This window comes from Mobula hypostoma, chromosome 11 (genome assembly GCF_963921235.1).
Source record: "Mobula hypostoma chromosome 11, sMobHyp1.1, whole genome shotgun sequence".
In the NCBI taxonomy this organism is placed as follows: Eukaryota; Metazoa; Chordata; class Chondrichthyes; order Myliobatiformes; family Myliobatidae; genus Mobula; species Mobula hypostoma.
In genome coordinates, this window is record NC_086107.1 from 101,037,999 (window position 1) to 101,059,120 (window position 21,122).

General features: G+C 46.0%; 1 protein-coding gene across 12 annotated transcripts in view; it reads left to right on the forward strand.

The window, feature by feature from the left end:
* Window positions 1-21,122, forward strand: part of triobpb (TRIO and F-actin binding protein b) — a 305,286-nt gene that overhangs the window by 132,243 nt on the left and 151,921 nt on the right. For 10 of the 12 annotated variants that reach the window (XM_063062679.1, XM_063062675.1, XM_063062672.1 and 7 more), the window contains 2 exons: window positions 8,150-8,218; window positions 12,847-12,924. In XM_063062679.1, the coding sequence (XP_062918749.1) occupies window positions 8,150-8,218; window positions 12,847-12,924 (147 nt within the window). The remainder of the gene's footprint in view (window positions 1-8,149; window positions 8,219-12,846; window positions 12,925-21,122) is intronic. The other 2 variants (XM_063062677.1, XM_063062681.1) reach the window with 1 other exon arrangement.

Below are 21,122 nucleotides of genomic sequence, written 5' to 3' on the forward strand. Positions count from 1 at the left end.
CCTTATATTCCGTCTGGGTAGCCTCCAACCTGATGGCATGAACATTGACTTCTCTAACTTCCGCTAGGCCCCACCTCCCCCTCGTACCCCAGCTGTTACTCATTTTTATGCACACATTCTTTCTCTCACTCTTTTTCTCCCTCTGTCCCTCTGAATATACCTCTTGCCCATCCTCTGGGTCACCCCCCCCCCCGTCTTTCTCCCTAGGCCTCCTGTCCCATGATCCTCTCGTATCCCCTTTTGCCTATCACCTGTCCAGCTCTCGGCTCTATCCCTCCCCCTCCTGTCTTCTCCTATCATTTTGCATCTCCCCCTCCCCCTCCAGCTTTCAAATCCCTTACTCTCTGCAGCCTCTTATGTTCCTGTGCATTGGAACGTGTGTACCCGGCCGCAATGTTCTTCATTGTACATCTCTCGAGGTTGGTCAGTCTTCAATGACCTGCCAAATCTCCTCAAACTTCCAGGAAAGTAGAGACACTGACACACCACCTTCCTGGTTGCATCAATGTTCTGGGCCCAGGGTAGGTCTTCCAACATGTTGACACACAAGCTGCTCGGTATCTCCACCGCAGCAAGGACTGGTGTATGTTCTTCTGACTTGCCCCTCCAAAAGTCCACAATCAGTTCCTTGGTCTTGCTGACATTGAGCACTAAGCTATTGTTGTGACACCACTCACCAGCTGATCTATCTCGCTCCTGTATGCCTCCTCATCACCACCTCTGATACAGTGGTGTCACTGGCAAACTTGTAGATTTGTCCGAGGCACACCGTTGTAGGTTGACAAAGAGTAGAGCAAAGGCTGAGCATGCATCCCCGAGGTGCATCTGTGTGAATAGTGAGGAGGAGGAGGCGACGTTTCTAATCTGCACTGACTGTGCGCTGAGTAAGGAACTTGAGAACCTCGTTACAGAGGGAGGTACAGTAGCCTAGGTCTTGGAATTTGAAAATAAGTTTTGAATGAACGATGGTGATAAACGCTGAGCTGTAGTCAGTGAAAAACAGCCTGACAATGAAGGGCTCTACAACTCATGTTCTCAGTATTATTTATCCATTGGTTTGTTTTTTTTCGCGTATTTGCGCAGTTTGTCTTTTGCACATTGGTTGCTGGTCAGTCTTTTGAATCAGAATCGGGTTTATTATTACCGGCATGTGTCATGAAATTTGTTAAATTTGTGTGCAGTTTTTCATTAATTCTATTGTATTTCTTTGTTCTACCGTGAATGCCCACAAAAAATGAATCTCAGGGATCTATTTGGTGACATATATGTACGTTGATAATAAATTTACTTTGAACTTTGCCCCTCTCACCTGAAACCTATGTCCTCTGTTTTTGTTTCCTTTTCCCTTGTGTGCTTTGCCCTCTCATGATCTTATACACCTCTATAAGGTCACCCCTCAAGGTATAGAGTCCTAATCTGTCCAGCCTCTCCCTGTAGCTCAGCTCCTTGAGTTCTGGTAACATTCTTGAAAACTTCTTTGCACTCCTTCCAGCTTAATGGTGTTTTTCCTATGATAGGGTCATCGAAGCTGCACACAATACTCCAATCCACTTTGTTCTACATTACCAAAACGTCAGGGGTTGAGACCTTGGTCCACCATTTTCTCTGGCCTGCTCAGCCAAACTACCACCTTGACCTTTGAACCGGGTCCAATTAAAGCACCTTCTACTTCTCCCACCTTTGTGCCCCTCTGATGTTGCTCTCACCCCTGGTCCTTAAACACCAGTTAAAGTTTAGTGAACTTTGAGATAACTGTTGGCTTCCTTCCTCTTCTGCAGGCTGTTCATTTAAACCCCTCTCCCCGCAGGGTTCCATCCTCACATCCAATATGCAAGGAGCTCGGGAAATTTGTTGTGACTACAGCTGAGATCTTCTTGTGACCGGCCTCTGCAGCTTCCCTTCCTTCTCACCGTCCTGGCTGCCCCAATTACTCAAGTTTTCTCCGGCTCTTACTCCAACCTCCTTCCATCTGCTTCTGTTTTTGTCTCCACAGGACTTCTCCACCAGGTCCATTTCCCCATTCCTTGACCCTTTCCCACTAAACACACCACCCTGACTTCCTTCATGGCTTCCAGGTTAGCTGATGTCCACAGTTCTCTCTCCCCTTCTGATCAGTTGTCATCACCTTTTCCGCAAAGGACAACCTGTACTGCTGCTTTGTGAAGCACCTTCCCATTTCTGGACTATAATTCCTGTTCACCTTTTTCCAGAATCTGAATTATGGGGTTCTAGAGACACTGTGACCCTTCGGTCCACTGAGTCTGTACTGACCATCAACTGCCCATTTGCACCTCCTCTACTTTAATCCTGTTTTGCTGTCTCCACGTTCCCATCAACTCTCCCCAGCTTCTACCGCTCACCTACAGTCTAGGAGCAATTTACAGCAGCCAGTTAACGCACCAACCTGCACATCTTTGGGATGTAGGAGGAAGCCAGAGCAGAGCACCTGGAGGAAACCCACACGGTCACAGGGAGACAGAGAGAACCTGTAAACTCCAAACAGACAGCACCTGAGGTCAGGACTGTGGAGATGTGGTGCTGTGCCTCCGGATTAAGTCTCTCCCATGTCACGACACCCTTACAACACTTATCAGGGTCAGTAATGAGATCTCGTTTGATTAAATCAAATCAAATCACATTTAATTATCATTCAAAACATACTTAGCTATAACTGAACGAGAGAGTGTTCCTCTGGGGCCAAGGTGCAAAACATTCAAAGTAGCAAGGAAACATTCAAAAATAGTGAGTAACATAATTCAAAACACAAATACAAAATACAAAGATAATATTTTCCTGGGGTGGCAGGGTGGAGACACGTCTTTACCAAAGGAGGTGGAAGGCACTCCTTCTCTCTGCTAGCCTGTGGATCACCGTTGGGCAAGGTGTTAGCACCTGCTCAGCCCCCTGATCAAGGGCACGTGAAGCCCTGGGAGCAGATGGTGGATGGTGGTATGAGCAGCTGGTGCAGATCACAAGTCCTGGTTATGTGACCACTGATGCCAGGCAGACAATCTCTAAAGAGTATTGATAATGGCTGGGGTCACCCATCTTGTAAGGACTGGCAATGGCATGCCACTTCTGTAGAAAAATTTGCCAAGAACAATTATGGTCATGGAAAGACCACAATCGCCCATGCCATACAACATGGTCATAACAAACGGATGAATATTTTCCTCCTTGATCTTTCTATGGCCTTTGACATGATTGACTACACCCTCCTTCTCCAAAGCCATTACTTAAGTCGCTACGTCTGGGTACGTTTGGTTCCTTTTTTCCAACCATAGACTGAGAATCACTTTCAACGACTTCTCTTCCCAAGGTCTTAGCTTCTTCCTGACTCGGTCCATAAGCTGCACCTTAGCCGCAATGTCCAAAAACGTAGCGTCCATACATTTGCTGGTGATACCGCCACAGACCCTCCATCACCATGGGATACATTAGGGTATTGGTGGTGCAGAAGTTAAGTTACTGGCCTAGCAACTCAGAAGACCAGAAATGCAGATCAAATCCTACTATGACAGGCGTGGAAAATGAAAAGATCCTCCAGCACTTTGTGTGTGTTACTTAAAGGCAATGCCAATTTTTCTTTCTGCGTCCCGGAATAAGACAGCCAGCTTCCCTTGTACTTGGTTCCTTAGTGGCCATTTCAAATCATTGTCAGCTGATGGTCAGAGAGGGGGCTAGAAGGTCATCTTGTGCCTAGCATGACACCAGCATTGTGGACGGTGCGGTTTCATTTCAGGCTGAGGCCAGGCAGAGCGATGTTCTCAGTGACTGCTCTGCCTGCTGTGTTACTGTAGCTCTTCTAACTTGTCCCAGAGTGCTTTACAGCCAGTGTAACGTAGCCACTGCAGGGTCTCAGTCGGGAATTTGTCGAAGGCAGCTCTCACAAACAGCTGCTTGTTAGTTTCCAAAGTAATCCGCCTTGTAATGATTTAAGCCTGAGCTAAAACTTGGACAAGGGCAGGAGGTGTACAGGTCTCCCTTCCTACTGCACTGCAATGCCACCATGGAGCTTTATATTCACTCCCCAGACTGCAGCTTGACCCCCAGGGTAAAGAAGGCTTGCGTCATAGACCTCAGCTAGCACTTTGCTGCTGGAGTTCCTCAGGGCTGTGCCTCAGCTGTCATTTCATGAGTGATCCTTAAGACACGGAGGTTCAAAGTTCAAAGTACACTTATTACCTAATTATACAACCTTGGGATGTGTCTGCTTACAGGCAGTTCATCACCACCTTCTCAAGGGCAACTAGGGATGGGCAATAAATGCTGGCTTAGCTGGCAATGCCCACATCCCATAAATGAATAAAAAAAACCCCAAAAGAATCCATGAAAAGAAATCTCATAGAACATAGAAAATCTACAGCCCGTTACAGGCCCTTCGGCCCACAATGTTGTACCGACCATGTATCCTACTCTAGAAACAGCCCAGAATTTCCTTACCGCATAGCCCTCTATTTTTCTAAGCTCCATGTACCTATCTAAGAGTCTGTTAAAAGACCCTATTGTATCCGCCTCCACCACCGTTGCCGGCAGTGCATCCCACGTACCCACCATTCTCTGTGTGAAAAACTTCCCTCTGACATCCCCTCTTGTACTTACTTCCAAGCACCTTAAAACTATGCCCCCTTGTGTCAAACACCCTATGTGCAGAGGGAGAGAAAAAAAAGCAACCAAAAACCAAAATTGCATAAATTGTGCGAGCACAAAAAGTAAGCAAGTAGCATTTAAAATGAAAGTGAGCCCTTAGTCACAAAACCTGGAGCAGCCAGAGCATGGTGACAGCCTTAGTTCAGCGCAGAGCGGAGTAAACATCAAGGAGCCCACAGACACGAAATCCGGAGCAGGCCCACAGACTCAGCCTCAGTTCAGCGCAGAGCGGAGTAAACATCAAGGCAGACATCCCACCCTGCAAAAACTCATTTCAGGGAGGTAGCACCATCAATTTCCGGGAGAGGTGGGATGTCTGCAATAGAGTAGCTCCTTAGCAGCTAGCCAGCAAGTTTAAATAATGTTAGCTATGCTAATGAACAAATGACACCTGTTAAACTCACCTCAACATGTCTTTTACAGTCTTAACCCACCATGGGCAATAGAAAAGTCACTGTTGCAAACAGTGCAGCGAGCAACACTGTCATTATTTTTGACCCCTATCAGGCAGGGGTACACTTTAGTGTAGTCTGGGGTGAGGTACGTTTTATATTTTTTTTTGGAACAGCTCTGCCATGGCGCGCACGTGCTCTCTCTCTCTCTCTCTCTCTCTCTCTCTCGGTCTCTCTCTCTCTCTCTCTCTCTCGTGGTCGCTGTCACGCTCGCTCTCTCGTTCTCTCTTGCTTTCTCTCTCTCAAAAAAATTGATTTCCGGGATATTGTATATAATTTGCGGGCATCAGGGACCCACGATTAATATGCGGGAGACTCCCGGAACTTCCGGGAGAGGTGGGATGTCTGTCGAGGAACCAGCAGACACGAAATCCAGAGCAGGCCTACAGCCTGGGCCTCAATACACCACAGAGCGTAGTAAACGTTACAAAGCAGAACCGGCCTGACCCTCGCCTCTGGTCTAGGCACCCTGCCTTTTCAATCCGCCCGGTGTGCTGGTTATAGGCGCTTCACTCGCTCTGCAGTGGTCCGGATGATCCTGCGTGCCAGGCCCTGCTTCACACCCCCAGGTGTTGCTAGTACGTCATGACACTTGACCCTCCGGCAATGAGCTCCAGCAGAAGGAGGAGCCTGACAAAATCATCTCAAAGTAGAATGGTACTACGATCACCATTGTTGCCTGAGGGCTTCTACAGACCTGAGACTCATTGCAGGGAACTGCAAGTCCCACGCCACCAAGTTCAGGAACAGTTATTACTCCTCAACCATCAGGTTCCTGAACCAGCAGGGATAACTTCATTCACCAACTGTGAACTGATTCCACAACCTACAAATTCACTTTCAAGGACTAGTCAACTCACATTCTCAATATTATTTTTTATCAGTCGTCTTTTTTCTACATTAGTTGTTTGCCTGTCATTATTTGAGTGCAGCTTTTCATTGATTCTGTTGTATTTCTCTGACTGACCGTGCTTTGATAGTAAATTTACCTTGAACTTTAAACAACTCCATATATGTTTTATTTTGCATAACTTGTCTTCTTTTGCGCATTGGTTGTTTGTCAGTCTCTGTTTATATATAGTTTTCCACAAATTCTGTTGTATTTCTTTATTTTCTTGTAAATGCCTGCAAGTAAATGAATCTAAGCTGACATGTTGTACTTTTAGAGATGCTCTTCTGCACATAACTGATGTAATCGTCTATTTGAGTTACTGTCGTCTTCCTATCAGCTAGAACCAATCTGGCTATTCTCTTCTGACCTCTCTCATTAAGAAGGCATTTTTACCCACAGTGGCCAAGTGGTTAAGGCGTTTGTCTAGTGATCTGAAGGTCGCTAGTTCAAGCCTCAGCTGTGGCAGCGTGTTTGTGTCCTTGAGCAAGGCACTTAACCACACATTGCTCTATTGTCTGTGCGAGGAGTGGCGCCCCACACAGACTTCCAATCTGCGTCTTGTAAGGCATGAAAATGCCCAACGCAGGCCTCTCATGGTCTGAGTCGACATTCCCCCCTTTTGTCCACAGAACTGCTGCTCACTGGATGTTTGTTTTGTTTCTCACACCATTCTCTGTAAACTCTAGAAACTGTTGTGCGTGAAAATCCCAGGAGATCAGCAGGTTCTGAGATATTCAAACCACCCCATCTGGCACCAACAATCATTCCACGGTCCAAGTTACTTAATGACATTTCTTCCCCGTTCTGATGTTTAGCCTGAACAACAATTGAACCTCTTGACCATGTCTGCATGCTTTTATGCACTGAGTTGCTGCCACATGATTGGTTGATTAGATATTTGAATTAACGAGGAGATGTACAAGTGTACCTAATAAAATGGCTACCAAGTGTATATGTACTCAGATAATAAATTAACTTTGACTTTGAGATTTACCTGGAGAAGCAACTCTAATACTGTGACTGCAAGAGCAAAGGTTGGGTACTCTCTGGACACCAGCTCACCTACCGACTTCCCAGAGGCACAGCTTTGGAATATGCTCCTTGTGCAGGCAAAAGAAATCATTTGAATAATGTTGACATGTCGTCTGGCATCTTCCCCACCTCCAGTGCCAATGCGCCCACAAAGGCTTTGCCCAAGCCCACTTTAGACCATAAGACATAGGAGCAGAATTAGGCCATTCAGCCCATCGAGTCTGCTCCGCCATTCCATCATGGCCGAACCTGGATCCCACTCGACCCCATACACCTGCCTTTTGGCTATGTCCTTTGACGCCCTGACCGATCAGGAAGCTATCAACTTCCACCTTAAATATACCCACGGACTTGGCTCCCAGCAGTCTGTGGCAGAGCATTCCACAGATTTACCACACTCTGGTTAAAAAAAAAATCCTCTTTCCCTCTGTTTTAAAGCGCCGCCCCTCTATTTTGAGGCTGTGCCCTCTAGTTCTGGATACCCCCACCACTGGAAACATCCTCTCCACATCCATCCTGTCTAGTCCTTTCAACATTTGGTAGGTTTCAATGAGATCTCCATGCATTCTAATAAATTACAGTGAGTACAGGTCGAAAGCTGCCAAAGGTTAACCCCTTCATTCCTGGAATCATCCTCATGAACTACTCTAAACTCTCTCCAATGACACATCCTTTCTGAGATATGCAGCCCAAAACAGTTGACAGTACTCTAAGTGTGGCCTGACTAGTGTCTTATAAAGACTCCGCATTATCTCCTTGCTTTTATATTCTATTCCCCTTGAAATAAATGCCAAACTTGTACTTGCCTTCTATTGCACAGACTCAACCTGTAACTTAACCTCTGGGAGTCTTGCATGAGGACTCCTAAGTCCCTCTGCACCCCTGATGTTTGAACCTTCTCCCCATTTAGATAGTAGCCTGCACTATTGTTCCTTTTACTAAAACGCATTATCGTACATTTCCCAACATTTCATCCAGATGAATGGAGCAGAGAAACCCAGGGTTCCCCTCTGCATCATTACTGGAGTTGCATGTTGGTGTTTGATTGCCTTCTCACTTGCAACAGTTTGAAACGCCCAGATTTACTCCTTCATGTTTTGATTTGCGTCTGTCCATCATTCAGGTTGAAGCAAATTTCTCCGAACGGACTGCTCACCGAGAGAATGCTCGGACTTTCTCCAGGAGTGATCGGGTCAGTGCTTTCACTTTTATCTTTTGTCTTGAGCGTGGCTCCCAGTGCGACAAAGCAGTCTTGTATCATGTGCCAAGATGTGTGATAATCCCAATTAGTCATACTTGAGGCATAGCTACTGTTGAAACTCCACAGTCAGTTTGATCGTAATTATGGTCCCACAGAGAGCAATGTGATAGAAGCCAGATACTGTGCGTCAATGACAGTACCTGGGAGAACTCTGTTTTTCAAAGCAGTCTGACGGGACCTTTTACAATCAAGATTGGTCACCACATTAATCAGAATCAGGTTTAACATCACCGGCACATGTCGTTAAAATTTGTTAACTTTGCAGCAGCAGTACAATGCAATACATAACAATAGAAAAAAATCATGAGCTGCAGTAGGTAATAGTTAAAATGGTTAAATTAAATAAGCAGTGCAAAATAAAAATAAAAAACTAGTGAGGTAGTGTTCATGGGTTCAATATCCATTCAGAGAACAGATGGCAGAGGGGTAGACGCTGTTTCTGAATCATTGAGTTTGCGCCTTCAGGCTCCTGTACTTCCTTCCTGATGGTAGCGTTGTCCTTAATGATGGATGCCTCCTTTCTGAGGCATCACTCCTTGAAGATGTCCTGGATACTATGGAGGCTAGTGCCCACGATGGAGCTAAATTTACAACTCTCTGCAGCTTATTTTGATCCTGTGCAGTAGTTTCCCCCCCCTGCCCCCCACTCTTCCATACCAGACAGTGATGCAGCCAATTAGAATGCTCACCACAGTACATCTGTAGAAGTTTCCGAGTGTCTTTGGTGACGTACCAAATCTCCTCAAACTCCTAATGAAATATAGCTGCTGTCGTGCCTCCTTTGTAGCTGCATCGATATGCTGGGCTCAGGAGAGATCCTGGGTGTAATATATCAATTACATCGAGGCTTTGGAGAGGGTGCAGAGGAGGTGAACCAGTACGTTGCCTGGATTGGACAGTATTAGCTATGAGGAAAGATGGGACAAACTTGGATTGTTTCTCTGGAAGTTTGAAGGCTGATAGAAGCACAGAAAATTATATCAGAATAAAATTATAGGAGTCATAGCTAGGGTGAGTAGTCTGAGTCTTTTACCCAAAGTGAAAAGGTCAAATACTGGAGAGCAGAGGTTTAACACGAGGTGGAAAAAGTCTAGAGGAAACTTACAAGCAAGTGTTTTTTACACAGAGTGGTAGGTACTCGGAATGTACTGCCAGGGAAGGTGGTAGAAGCAGATCTGAAAGCAACATTTATGAGGCATTTAGTCAGACACATGAACAGGCAGGGAATAGAGGGATATGGACCATGTGTAGGTGGTAGATTAGTTTAAGTTGGCATCATGGTTGGCACAAATATAGTGGGCTGAAGGGCCTGTTTCTGTGCTGTATTGTCCATTGTTCTAAGAAATTATGTTTTGAAGCTGATGGATGTTTTGGTTACAATTTTCCAAGATGTTATAGACCATGGAGTGATTCCTGCAGATTAATAGTCTAAGACTTTGACTGTACTCTTTTCCATATATGCTGCCTGACCTGCTGAGTTCCACCAGCACTTTGTGTGTGTTGCCATCCAAGTCATCTTCCCTTTGTCCTGTCCCACTCTCTCTGCTGCTGATCACTTACTTACCCGGATATGACAAAGGGTTTCCAACCTGAAACTTTAATTGGCCACAGATGCTGCCGGACCTGCTGAGTGTTTCCGACATTTTCCGTTTTTATTTCAGATTTCTGACACCTGCGGGTTTTTAGTTTTCAGTGTCTACTGTACGATAAACATTCAATTGTCTGCCATTCAGGTGGATATAAATATTTCTTCATCAGAAGAACAAAATTCATACACAAGGGCTTTTCCCAGAAGAGACAGGGCCAGTATGTGGATTTGTTTTCTTAATTTAAGTGCGTCTTTCACAGCAAGAGAGAGAGCCTTGCCCTAAAATCCTCCCTTTGAAGTCATCAACATGTCCCAAATTGCTTTACAACCAACAAAGTATCCTGAAGTTAATCACAGCATCAAAATACATTGAAGTTAATCAGGAAAAATATCAATAAGATCAAAAAATACAGAGAAAATTTCAAGGATGTTGCCGGGACTTGGAGGGCCTGAATCACAGGAAGAAGTCGAAAAGGTTAGGACTTAGCGGGAGCGCAGTGTGCGCAGGGTCCTATGTATTAAGGATCCCACCCATCCGTCCAGCAACCTCTTTCACTTTTTACCATCAGGCAGAAGATTCGATGCATAAAAACGAGAACGGTCAGGGTGAGAAACAGTTTCTTCCCTCAGGCCATTAGGCTTCTGAACTCTCTGCCACATCACACTCAAAGTGTCACTGGTTAATCTGTTCTGTACCTTATCATATTTAATTTATGCACTTTAGTTTATTTTATTTGTAATCAATCTATAGATTTTATCCTTACTTTCATAAGGATCCCTACATATCCTTACAACACACATCAAAGTCTCGGCCGGAAACGTCGACTGTACCTCTTCCTAGAGATGCTGCCTGGCCTGCTGCGTTCACCAGCAACTTTGATGTGTGTTGCTTGAATTTCCAGCATCTGCCTCTGATTTAAAATTCTCAGCTTGTTATCAAATCTTTTCATTAAATCCCATTTGAATTTATTTAAATCTTACATCCGTCTCACAACGTGAGGGAATAAAAATCCGTTGTAATGTACGTACATGTGAATTTTTAAGTTTAATGGCTTGTAGAAAGAAGCTGTCCCATAGCCTGTTGGTCCAGGCTTTAATGCTGCAGTCGTCGTCATCATCGTGGCTATCCCTCGAGGTCGAGGATGATGGTCTTCGTTCTGTTGATCAAGTGGCCCACAGAGCGAAGATGCCTGTGCGTGTATTTGTTTAACGTGTACTTGATGTTGCACTCCAAGAAGCACACGGTACTTCACAAATCAACCATCTGATTCCAATGGCATGGAAACCATGATGATTGGAGCTGATGGATTTGTTGCAGCCTTCATCTGCCTTCACAGCCGTTGAGTTCGAAGTAACTTCGTCCACCTGTTCCACCGTTGAAGTCTTGGTTGGATTGTTCTTTGTCGGGGACCTCACCCTCGACCTTACCGCTATGGGTGACCCTACCAGGAGCATAGCTCCAGACGGCATCATTCTCAGGATCACAGGACCACACAAGCTTCTCCACCGCGACAAGGTGACAATCCACAGAGAAGAATGCTGCAGTACCGTTTGCCAGATGGAAGCAGCTGAAACAGTTTATGGTTGGGGTGGCTGGTGTCCCCAGTTATCTTCCAGGCCTTCATTGCACACCTGCTGCTGTTAATGTCCTCAGTGGAGGGAAGTTCACATCCACAGATGTGCTGGGCTATCCATTACTTCTGATCACCCCCAACCTCACCATTGTTCTGGCCTTCCCCAGCTCCTGTCTCCTGCATGTCACTGAATTTAATCCTGAGCATTTCTTCAGCTGCCAATCCCCCTGACTCTCTCTTCCCTGTAAGATTTTTTTAAAACCACCCCGTTTCCTACATTCCTCCTTATATGGCTCTCAATCGGCTTGAGTTTGATGGGATCCCTGCGGAAGACTTTGAGTCGTCTTCCTATCTTCAAGACAGAATATAAACTCAGTGGCCATTTTGTTGGGTCTCTCCTGTACACTGGGTGTATCTCGGTCTGTTTGTGATTTTCTGCTGCTGTAGCCCATCCACTATAAGGTGTGACGCGTCTGTACGTTCAGAGATGCTCTTCAGCACACCACTGTTGTAATGCGTGTTGATTTGAGTTACTGTCGCCTTCCTGTCAGCTTGAACCAGTCTGGCCATTCTCCTCTGACCTGTCCCATTAACAAAACATTTTCACCCACAGAACTGCCTCTCACTGGATGTTTTCTGTTTATTGCACCATCCTCTGTAAACTCCAGAGACTGGTGTGCATGAAAACCCCAGGAATTCTAAAATACTCAAATCACCCCATCTGATACCAACCATCATTCACAGTTAAAGTCACTCAGCTCACATTTCTTCCCCCATTCTAATGTTTGGTCTGAGCAACAACTGAATCTGTTCCCTTGCCTGTGTGTTTTTATGCACAGAGTTTAAGAATAAGGGGTAGACAATTTAGAACGGAGTTGAGGAAAAACTTTTTCACACAGAGGGTTGTGGTTCTGTGGAATGCTCTGCCTCAGAAGGCAGTGGAGGCCAATTCTCTGGATTCTTTCAAGAAAGAGTTAGATAGAGCTTTTAAAGATAGTGGAGTGAAGGGATATGGGGAGAAGGCAGGAAAAGGATACTGATTGTGGATGATCAGCCATGATCACAGTGAATGGTGGTGCTGGTTCGAAGGCCTGAATGGCCTACTCCTGCACCTATTGTCTATTGAGTTGCTCCCACACGATTGGCTGATATTTGCATTAACGAGCAGGTGTATCTGATAAAGTAGCTACCGAATTGAACATATGAGGTCATTGCCACAGGACCAGAGCTTGGTTTGAGGTACTCCAGTTTAACGATACGGGTAACGCTGATCTGCGCTGTAAACATCACATAAGTACGGCCCCGTCTGGGAGAGTTGTTCCCTCTGGCTCTCCAAAGCCTGCACTAAGCCAAACACTAACTCAGTCCCATTACTGTCTACCGTTTGTACCATCTAGGTGCCTACAAAGCTCAACTCAATAGAAGAAACAAGCTCTTGCATAGGATACCGTCAGTCTCCCCTCGCGAGCAATAAGGTCAGGAATTCCCCTTCACAGCAGGTGTGTTTGACTGGGGATGAGGGAGGGGAGGTTATTTAGCGATCTTGTAAATGCAAGAGAGGCACCCCAACAAAACAGGTAGATGATTCTGAAAGAAGACCGGTGATGTACTGATACACACTTATTAATATGCAAATCTGCTGGCAAAGGATTGAGAGAGAGGGCAACACACAAAATGTCAGGCAGCGTCTGTGGAGAGAAATGAGCAGCTGAGGTTTCATGCCGAGACCCTTCGTGAAGACTGGAAAGGAAAGGGAGTCAGAAGCCAGAATAAAGATGGAGAGAGAAGAGCACAAGCAGGTGATTATTGAATCCAGGTGGATGAGGGAAAATAGGAAGATGGAAGGGAGATGAAGGGGAATGATGTGAGAAACTGGGGGGAGACAAAGGGCTGAAGAAGAAGAAGAAGGAGAGGACAATAGACTATGGAATAAAGGAAAGGAGGTGGTGAACCAGAGGAAGGATGCCTGTGAAGTTAGCGGGGGGTGGGGGGAAGAAGGAGTAAAGGTATGTCACCAATAAAGCTGCCAGTTCATGCTCCCCTCGCCCTTATCCTGGCTTCTGTCCCTTTCCTTTGCAATGCTGATGAAGGGTCTCGGCCCGAAACGTTGACTGGCCATCCCCCTCCATAGACGCTGCCTGACTTGCTGAGTTCCTCCAGCATTTTGTGTGATGCTCCAGGGGTTTCCAGCATCTGCAGAATCTCTTGCGTCTCTGATTGCGAGGCTGTGAGTTGCAAATTTTCAGAAGTGCTGAATTCTTCAGTCTTTTGAGAATGTAGAAGTTTTGGATGTTAGTTACCTGCTAATCTAACTGTATATTAATAGTACTAGTACCCCTGTGATGGTGATTTAATGGTGGATGTTTGCCAATCAACCTTGCTGGCCCAGAAAGGGATCAATCTAACTGCTCATTCCAGCAGCTCATTAATTGTTTAAGAATATCTATTTCTCAACTTTACTTATCAGTCTCTTTTTTCCCCTTCTGATACTCCTGTCTTCCCCTCCCTATTCTGATTTTGACTATTCGTGGACACATTTTAAAAAATAAACTTGCAGCTGCAAAAAAGTCTGAAATAAAAGCAGAAATTGCAGCAACCACTCATCAGGCTGGGCAGCGTTCGTGGGAAGAAAAGCAGTTACCGTTTCAGGTCTGGGACCCTTTGTCGGAACTTGAGTTCACTGTTCCCTGTCCACCAGGTTGTCCCACTTCCCTTGTGCGTATATTTTTAGCATTACGACAGCACACAATGTCTGAAATAAAAGGGCGAGGACGTGTTCCAAGTTGTAGATGAAGTTCCAGGAAAGTTGGTGTTCCCATTGTGGACCATACTGTGCAACAGTCTGGGAAAGATTAATTGTAGTCTGCATGAAAGTTTAGAGCTGAGGGTGCGATCTCGCAATGTGACAGTGGTGTGTTCAACTGGGTATTTGTTTCCTCTAGTGGAAGTTGATTCTGTGTGAACTCGGGCAGTGTGAAGAGCCCGCGTGTGCTGACTACCTCACAGAGTGGTCCTAATGCACGCCGTGGCGCTGTGGCTGCGGTTGCACCTTGACCTTCAGCAGCACCCAGAGCTGCCGATCCAGGATCCCCACAAGGATACCAATGTGGGAATGCAACAAGTGCAGGTGTTGGGAATGTGTATTTAGAGCCAGAAGTTGGGTGATGGGACGTTATGGAGGTTGAGTGGGAAAGTATTCACTTTGGAAAAGGGGGAATATATTTTGTAAGGTGATCAAAAAGGCGCAACAGTGCCTTTATTTCCTGCAGAGCATCAAGAAAGCTCACCTCTGTCCCAGGATACTGACAGACTTTTACTGCAGTACCATTGAGAGCATACTCACCAACTGCATCTCAGTGTGGTATGGCAATTGCCCCGTATCGGACCGCAAAGCACTCCAGCGTGTGGTGAAAACTGCCCAGCGGATTATCGGCACCCAATTGCCCACCATTGAAAACACTGCCTGGGCAGGGCGAAAAGCATTATCAAGGATGCATCTCACCCTAACCATGGACTTTTTACTCTCCTCCCATCCGGTAGGCGCTACAGGAGCCTCCGCTCCCGCACCAGCAGGCACAGGAAGAGCTTATTCCCTGAGGCTGTGACCCTGCTGAACCTCTCATCACAGTGCTAAGCAATATTGCACCCATATTGTACTGTCTCAGTACTTTTATATTTGTGTGCTATAGCACTTACTTTTTATTCGCAGATATTTTGTAAATAACACTATTCTTTGCATTTTTGGTTAGATGCTAACTGCATTTCATTGGCTTTGTATCTGTAGTCGGCACAATGATAATGAAGTTGAATCTAATCTAATCTAAATGGCAGCATCCAATTTTTGGGAAAGGAAGGAAATATGAATGTGAATCCTTCCCAGATTATGAACTTCTGAGAGAGGAACGAGCATCTGGGAGTTGGGTGGGATGGAATTGCCAGCTGCTGTAGAGCTGCAGGCATCCTCTGCTGCATGGGAGATGGTTTGCAGCTCCATTTTAACTTCTGAGCTATTGACAGGAATGGGAACCCTGCCATAACCCTGCGGGCAAACTCTACTGAGCGTTATTAGCATTTATTTTATTTTTGATTTTAAAAAAAGTTTATTGAAATACAATGTAGAATAGGTCCTCTTGGCCCTTTGAGCCACACCACCCAGAAATCCCCTGATTTAATCCTAGCCTAATCGTGGGACAATTTACATTGACCAATTAATCTACCAACCGGTAGCTCTTTGGACTGTGGGAGGAAACTGGGGCACCCGGAGGAAACCCACGCGGTTACGGGAAGAACGTGCAAACTCCTTACAGGCAGTGGTGGGAATTGAATCTGGGTCGCTGGCACTGTAAAGTGTCGTGCCAACCACTGCGCCACTGTGCCACATGTTAGTCTTTAATATGTAAAAATGGAGCCGCGTTGCAGTTACATCTGATCATAATGAAGCCATAGGTCCAGTCATGAGAGAATCTGCAGATGCGGGAAATCCAAAGCAACGCACACGGAATGCTGGTGGAACTCAGCAGGCCGGGCAGAATCTGTGGAAAAGAGCAAATGGTTGAGGTTTCATGCTGAGATCCTTCAACAGGAAGGTGTCCACAGGCCCAGTGTTGGCGTCTTTACATAAAAGTAGACTATCCTTGGAGGAATGCCATGATGACTCACTGTATCTGCAAGGGGGACACTGTGAGGGGAATTCTTTGAAGAGAGACGGAGGAGCTCAGTATGGCATACCCCAGAGTTCCGGAAAATTGGAGATAATCTCATCGAAGGATGTGGGTCTGGGAATTCAGTTGCAGGGTGCCTTTTCTTCAGTGCTAGGTGATTGAAGATCAACTTTCCCTGTGGTGAAATGGGCTAGTGACCGCCTGTGGGTCACTGTGTGCCACTGCAGGGATTTGAGTGATCACCTTGTATAACTGAGAGTTTCATCAGGTACACTTGGGATAATGTCTCTCCCTGTGAATCATTTGCCCAGGGAATGGGAATGATTGTTTGAACAGGTAACCAGTCATGCTGATTAACTCAATGCTGGACTTGGACCTGCGTAAGTTAACATAAAACATACATAGAATAGTACAGCACAGTACAGGCCCTTTGGCCCACAATGTTGTGCTGACCCTTAATCCCTGCCTCCCATATACCGCCCCCACCTTAAATTCCTCCATATACCTGTCTAGTAGTCTCTTAATTTTCACTAGTGTATCTGCCTCCACCACTGACTCAGGCAGTGCATTCCAGGCACCAACCACTCTCTGAGTAAAAAACCTTCCTCTAATATCCCCCTTGAACTTCCCACCCCTCACCTTAAATCCATGTCCTCTTGTATTGAGCAATGGTGCCCTGGGGAAGAGGCGCTGGCTGTCCACTCTATCTATTCCTCTTATTATCTTGTACACCTTTATCATGTCTCCTCTCATCCTCCTCTCCAAAGAGTAAAGCCCTAGCTCCCTTAATCTCTGTTCATAATGCATACTCTCTAAACCAGGCAGCATCCTGGTAAGTCTCCTCTGTACCCTTTCCATTGCTTCCACATCCTTCCTCTAGTGAGGCGACCAGAACTGGACACAGTACTCCAAGTGTGGCCTAACCAGAGATTTATAGAGCTGCATCATTACCTCAGGACTCTTAAACTCTATCCCTCGATTTATGAAAGCTAACACCCCATAAGCTTTCTTAACTACCCTATCTACCTGTGAGGCAACTTTCAGGGATCTGTGGACATGTACCCCCAGATCCCTCTGCTCCTCCACACTACCAAGTAACTTACCATTTACTTTGTACTCTGCCTTGGAGTTTGTCCTTCCAAAGTGTACCACCTCACACTTCTCTGGGTTGAACTCCATTTGCCACTTCTCAGCCCACTTCTGCATCCTATCAGTGTCTCTCTGCAATCTTCGACAATCCTCTACACTATCCACAACACCACCAACCTTTGTGTCGTCTGCAAATTTGCCAACCCACTCTTCTACCCCCACATCCAGGTCATTAATAAAAATCACAAAAAGTAGAGGTCCCAGAACCGATCCTTGTGGGACACCGCTCGTCACAACCCTCCAGTCCGAATGTACTCCCTCCACCACGACCCTCTGCTTTCTGCAGGCAAGCCAATTCTGAATCCACCTGGCCAAACTTCCCTGGATCCCATGCCTTCTGACTTTCTGAATAAGCCTACCGTGTGGAACCTTGTTAAATGCCTTACTAAAATCCATGTAGATCACATCCACTGCACTACTCTCATCTATATGCCTGGTCACCTCCTCAAAGAACTCCACCGGCTTGTTAGACACGATCTGCCCTTCACAAAGCCATGCTGACTGTCCCTGATCAGGCCATGTTTCTCTAAATGCCCATAGATCCTATCTCTAAGAATTTTTTCCAACAGCTTTCCCACCACAGACGTAAGGCTCACTGGTCTATAATTACCTGGACTATCCCTACTACCTTTTTTGAACCTTTTTCGAAGACTGATTATTTTCAACCTTCACCCCTTTCCCACTGTTGCACTCAGTATGTTACCAATCTCTTCCCCCCACTGCCTCTAGCTAGCCAATCGGTTCTCCTCCCACAGTCCAAAGATCAAGCTCCAACCCTCTGATCTCCTGGCCCTTGACCCTCCAATCCCTTAATAGCTTTGACCTTCTAAAACCCCAATCAATGCCTAGAGCCTCCGAGGCCCAAACCCTACCCCTGTGCCTCCATCCTTTTGTTATGTTCTGTAACTTCAAAACATTAAATTAAGTCAAATAAAAATGCGGGGTCTGAAATACGGGTCTAACTTCGTCATTACTTTAAGACACACACATGGTACATGGTAGAATGATGACGTAGACAATTAACATATTTGTACATAGAACCCATATTTAATTTTTGAAATGAACAAGAATGCTTAATCAACCTATATATATATACACACACACAAGATTACTAAAATATTATTGAAATATTAAATACACAACACCTTTGACCATTTAGTCCCTGAAACCCCTGATGCTGGTCCATATCTGCTAGAAGGGTCAGTATTCCAGACCTTTAACCTGAGGTTGGATCCTTCAGAGTCTGAGAGAAGCTTCTCAGATAGAACCAACTGAATCTCACTGGGCAAGGATGTCTACCTACAGACAGTCAGCAAGTGTACAACTTTATATTGGTTCTTGCACTCTCAATGACACTGCCAACAGTCCCACACCACCAGGTTTGTGACCCACACCACCACGTTTAGGAACAGTTATTAACCTTCGACCGAGGCTACCCAAGCCTTCCCCGCCCGTGAGCACATCTACACAGAGCGCTGTCGCGAAGAAAGCAGCATCGATCATCAAGGACCCCCACCATCCAGACCATCTTCTTGCTGCTGCCATCAGGAGCTTTAGGTCCCACACCACCAGGTTCAGGAACAGTTGTTACCTGTCAACCATCAAACTCCTGAACCAGTCTGGATAACTTCACACACCTCTACTCTGAACTGATTCCACATCCATTGGACTTGCTTTCAAAGTCTCTACAACTCATGTTCTCAGTATTTACAACAACACACACAAAATGCTGGTGAACGCAGCAGGCCAGACAGCATCCATAGGAAGAAGCACAGTCGACGTTTCAGGCTGAGACCCTTCGTCAGGACTCTCAGTGTTTATTTATTTATTATTATTTTGTTTTTTAATTTTTGTGCAGTTCTTTTGCTTGTCAATCTTTGTATGTAGCTTTTCATTGGTTCTTATTGTATTTGTTTGTTCTGCTTGTTGTGAATGCCTGCAAGAAAATGAATCTCAGGGTAGTATATGGTGAGCAACACACACCAAAAGCTGGAGGAACTCAGCAGGCCAGGCAGCATCTATGGAGAAAAGTACAGTTGACATTTCAGCCCGAAACCCAATCCTGCTAAATTTCCAGCATCTGCAGATTTTCTCTTGTTTGAAGTATATGGTGACATGTACTTTGATCAGAAGTTTACCTGAAACCTTGACCAGTCTATCTCTACCTCGGTACGTGGTGGTGGGCTCCCTCTGGAAATCGCGCGGCCACTTCGGTGGTGATGTCTGTTATCTGTCAAGTAGGGGACCGTGCACAATTCTGATTTGATGGAGACGGATGTGAGAGTACGGAGGAACATCTGGAAAACTTCTGAAATGCCCGTTTTGCTGCCGCTGCTACTGTGTGGTAACCGGAATCTCTGGAGCAGAAGGCCCCGAATCCTCGGCTTTGCTTGTTTCAGCGGCGGGGAGAGGTCGAAGGCGCTTGGCAGAGGATGGCGCTCGGGAGGCTGTATCGGAGAGGCTGGTCGGAAGCTCGAAGTTTTTGGATGGATGGACTCAGTGTCGGCTGTGGTCGCTGCTTCCAAGGCATCGGCAAGTTGACGGTGCCTGGAGGTTTATGGCAGGGAGTTTCTCCCTTTTGCTGCCTGGTATCGGGGACTTGGGAGTCGATCGACTCGGGGACTTTGAGACTTTATTTACCGTGCCCATGGTTTGTTCTTCATCAAATTATGGTATTGCTTTGCACTGCTGTAACTATATATTAGAATTATGTGGTTCTGTCAGTGTTAGTTTTTGGTTTGTCCTGTTTTCTGTGATATCACTCCGGAGAAACATTGTATCATTTCTTAGTGCATGTATGCATTTCTAAATGACAATAAAAGAGGACTGAGTGTTCTCATAATCGAAAAAAAAATCTGCAGCCCCCGAATCCCTGCTCCACCAGTGGGATTTGATATGAAAGTTCCAAAGGAGACTAAACCAAGTAATGTCAAGTGAGAAGGTGCATGAAGTAGAGACAGTTGTACTGTCAGAGATGCTCTTGTGTAGTTGGGAGCAGGTTCAGTGGGGCTGAGCTCAATCAGCTCCTGCAGGGTCTCCTGTGAACAGTATGTAGTGTGAGAGCAGTGGAAGGAATGGGGATCTTGGTGGGCTCCTTTGCTTACCACTGGGACCCCTCTTCCCTCCACCATACCCATTCTTGTCCTCACCCATTGGGATTCTGTGCCCCTCCCTCTCCAGTAAGACCTTTGACCCTCTCTATTGGGACATGTACTCTATCCACACCTCTCCACTGGGATCTACCACTGGCTTGTGATTGGTTGGTTTCCTTCTGCTGATCTGTAAAGGTAATTTTGATTGGTCAGCCTGACTACCACACAATGCTCTCAGGGTTTCCCTGACACTGAGTCTGGCATTCTCATCAGCCAGAGGAGGGGTTTGTTGGAGTGGAGGGGTCCCATTGAGGGGGAGAGGGGGACTTGGTGGAGATCCTCTTTCCTGCTTCCCCTCCATCACTCCTGCTCTACTTGCTGTTCAGAGGACATGAGCCCCAGTGAGCCTGTTGGCCCACCCCTTCCTCCGTCTACACGGAATGGCGCTAACAGCACGATAGTCTGCAGATCAGACACCTTCTCACCTGAACACAGACCAGGGCGTTCCTCAGTTTAGACATCTGGGAATTCTCACAACAAATGCCACTCAGCAAAGGTGCAACCTCGGAACAGGACGTTCCTTTAGACGGAGGTGAGGAGGAACTTCTTTAGCCAGAGAGTGGTGAATCTGTAGAATTCTTTGCCACGGGCAGCTGTGGAGGCCAAGACACTGGGTATATTTAAAGTAAAGGTTGATAGGTTCTTGATTAGGGTGTCAAAGGTTATGTGGAGAAGGCAGGAGAATGGGGTTGAGAGGGAAATTAAATCAGC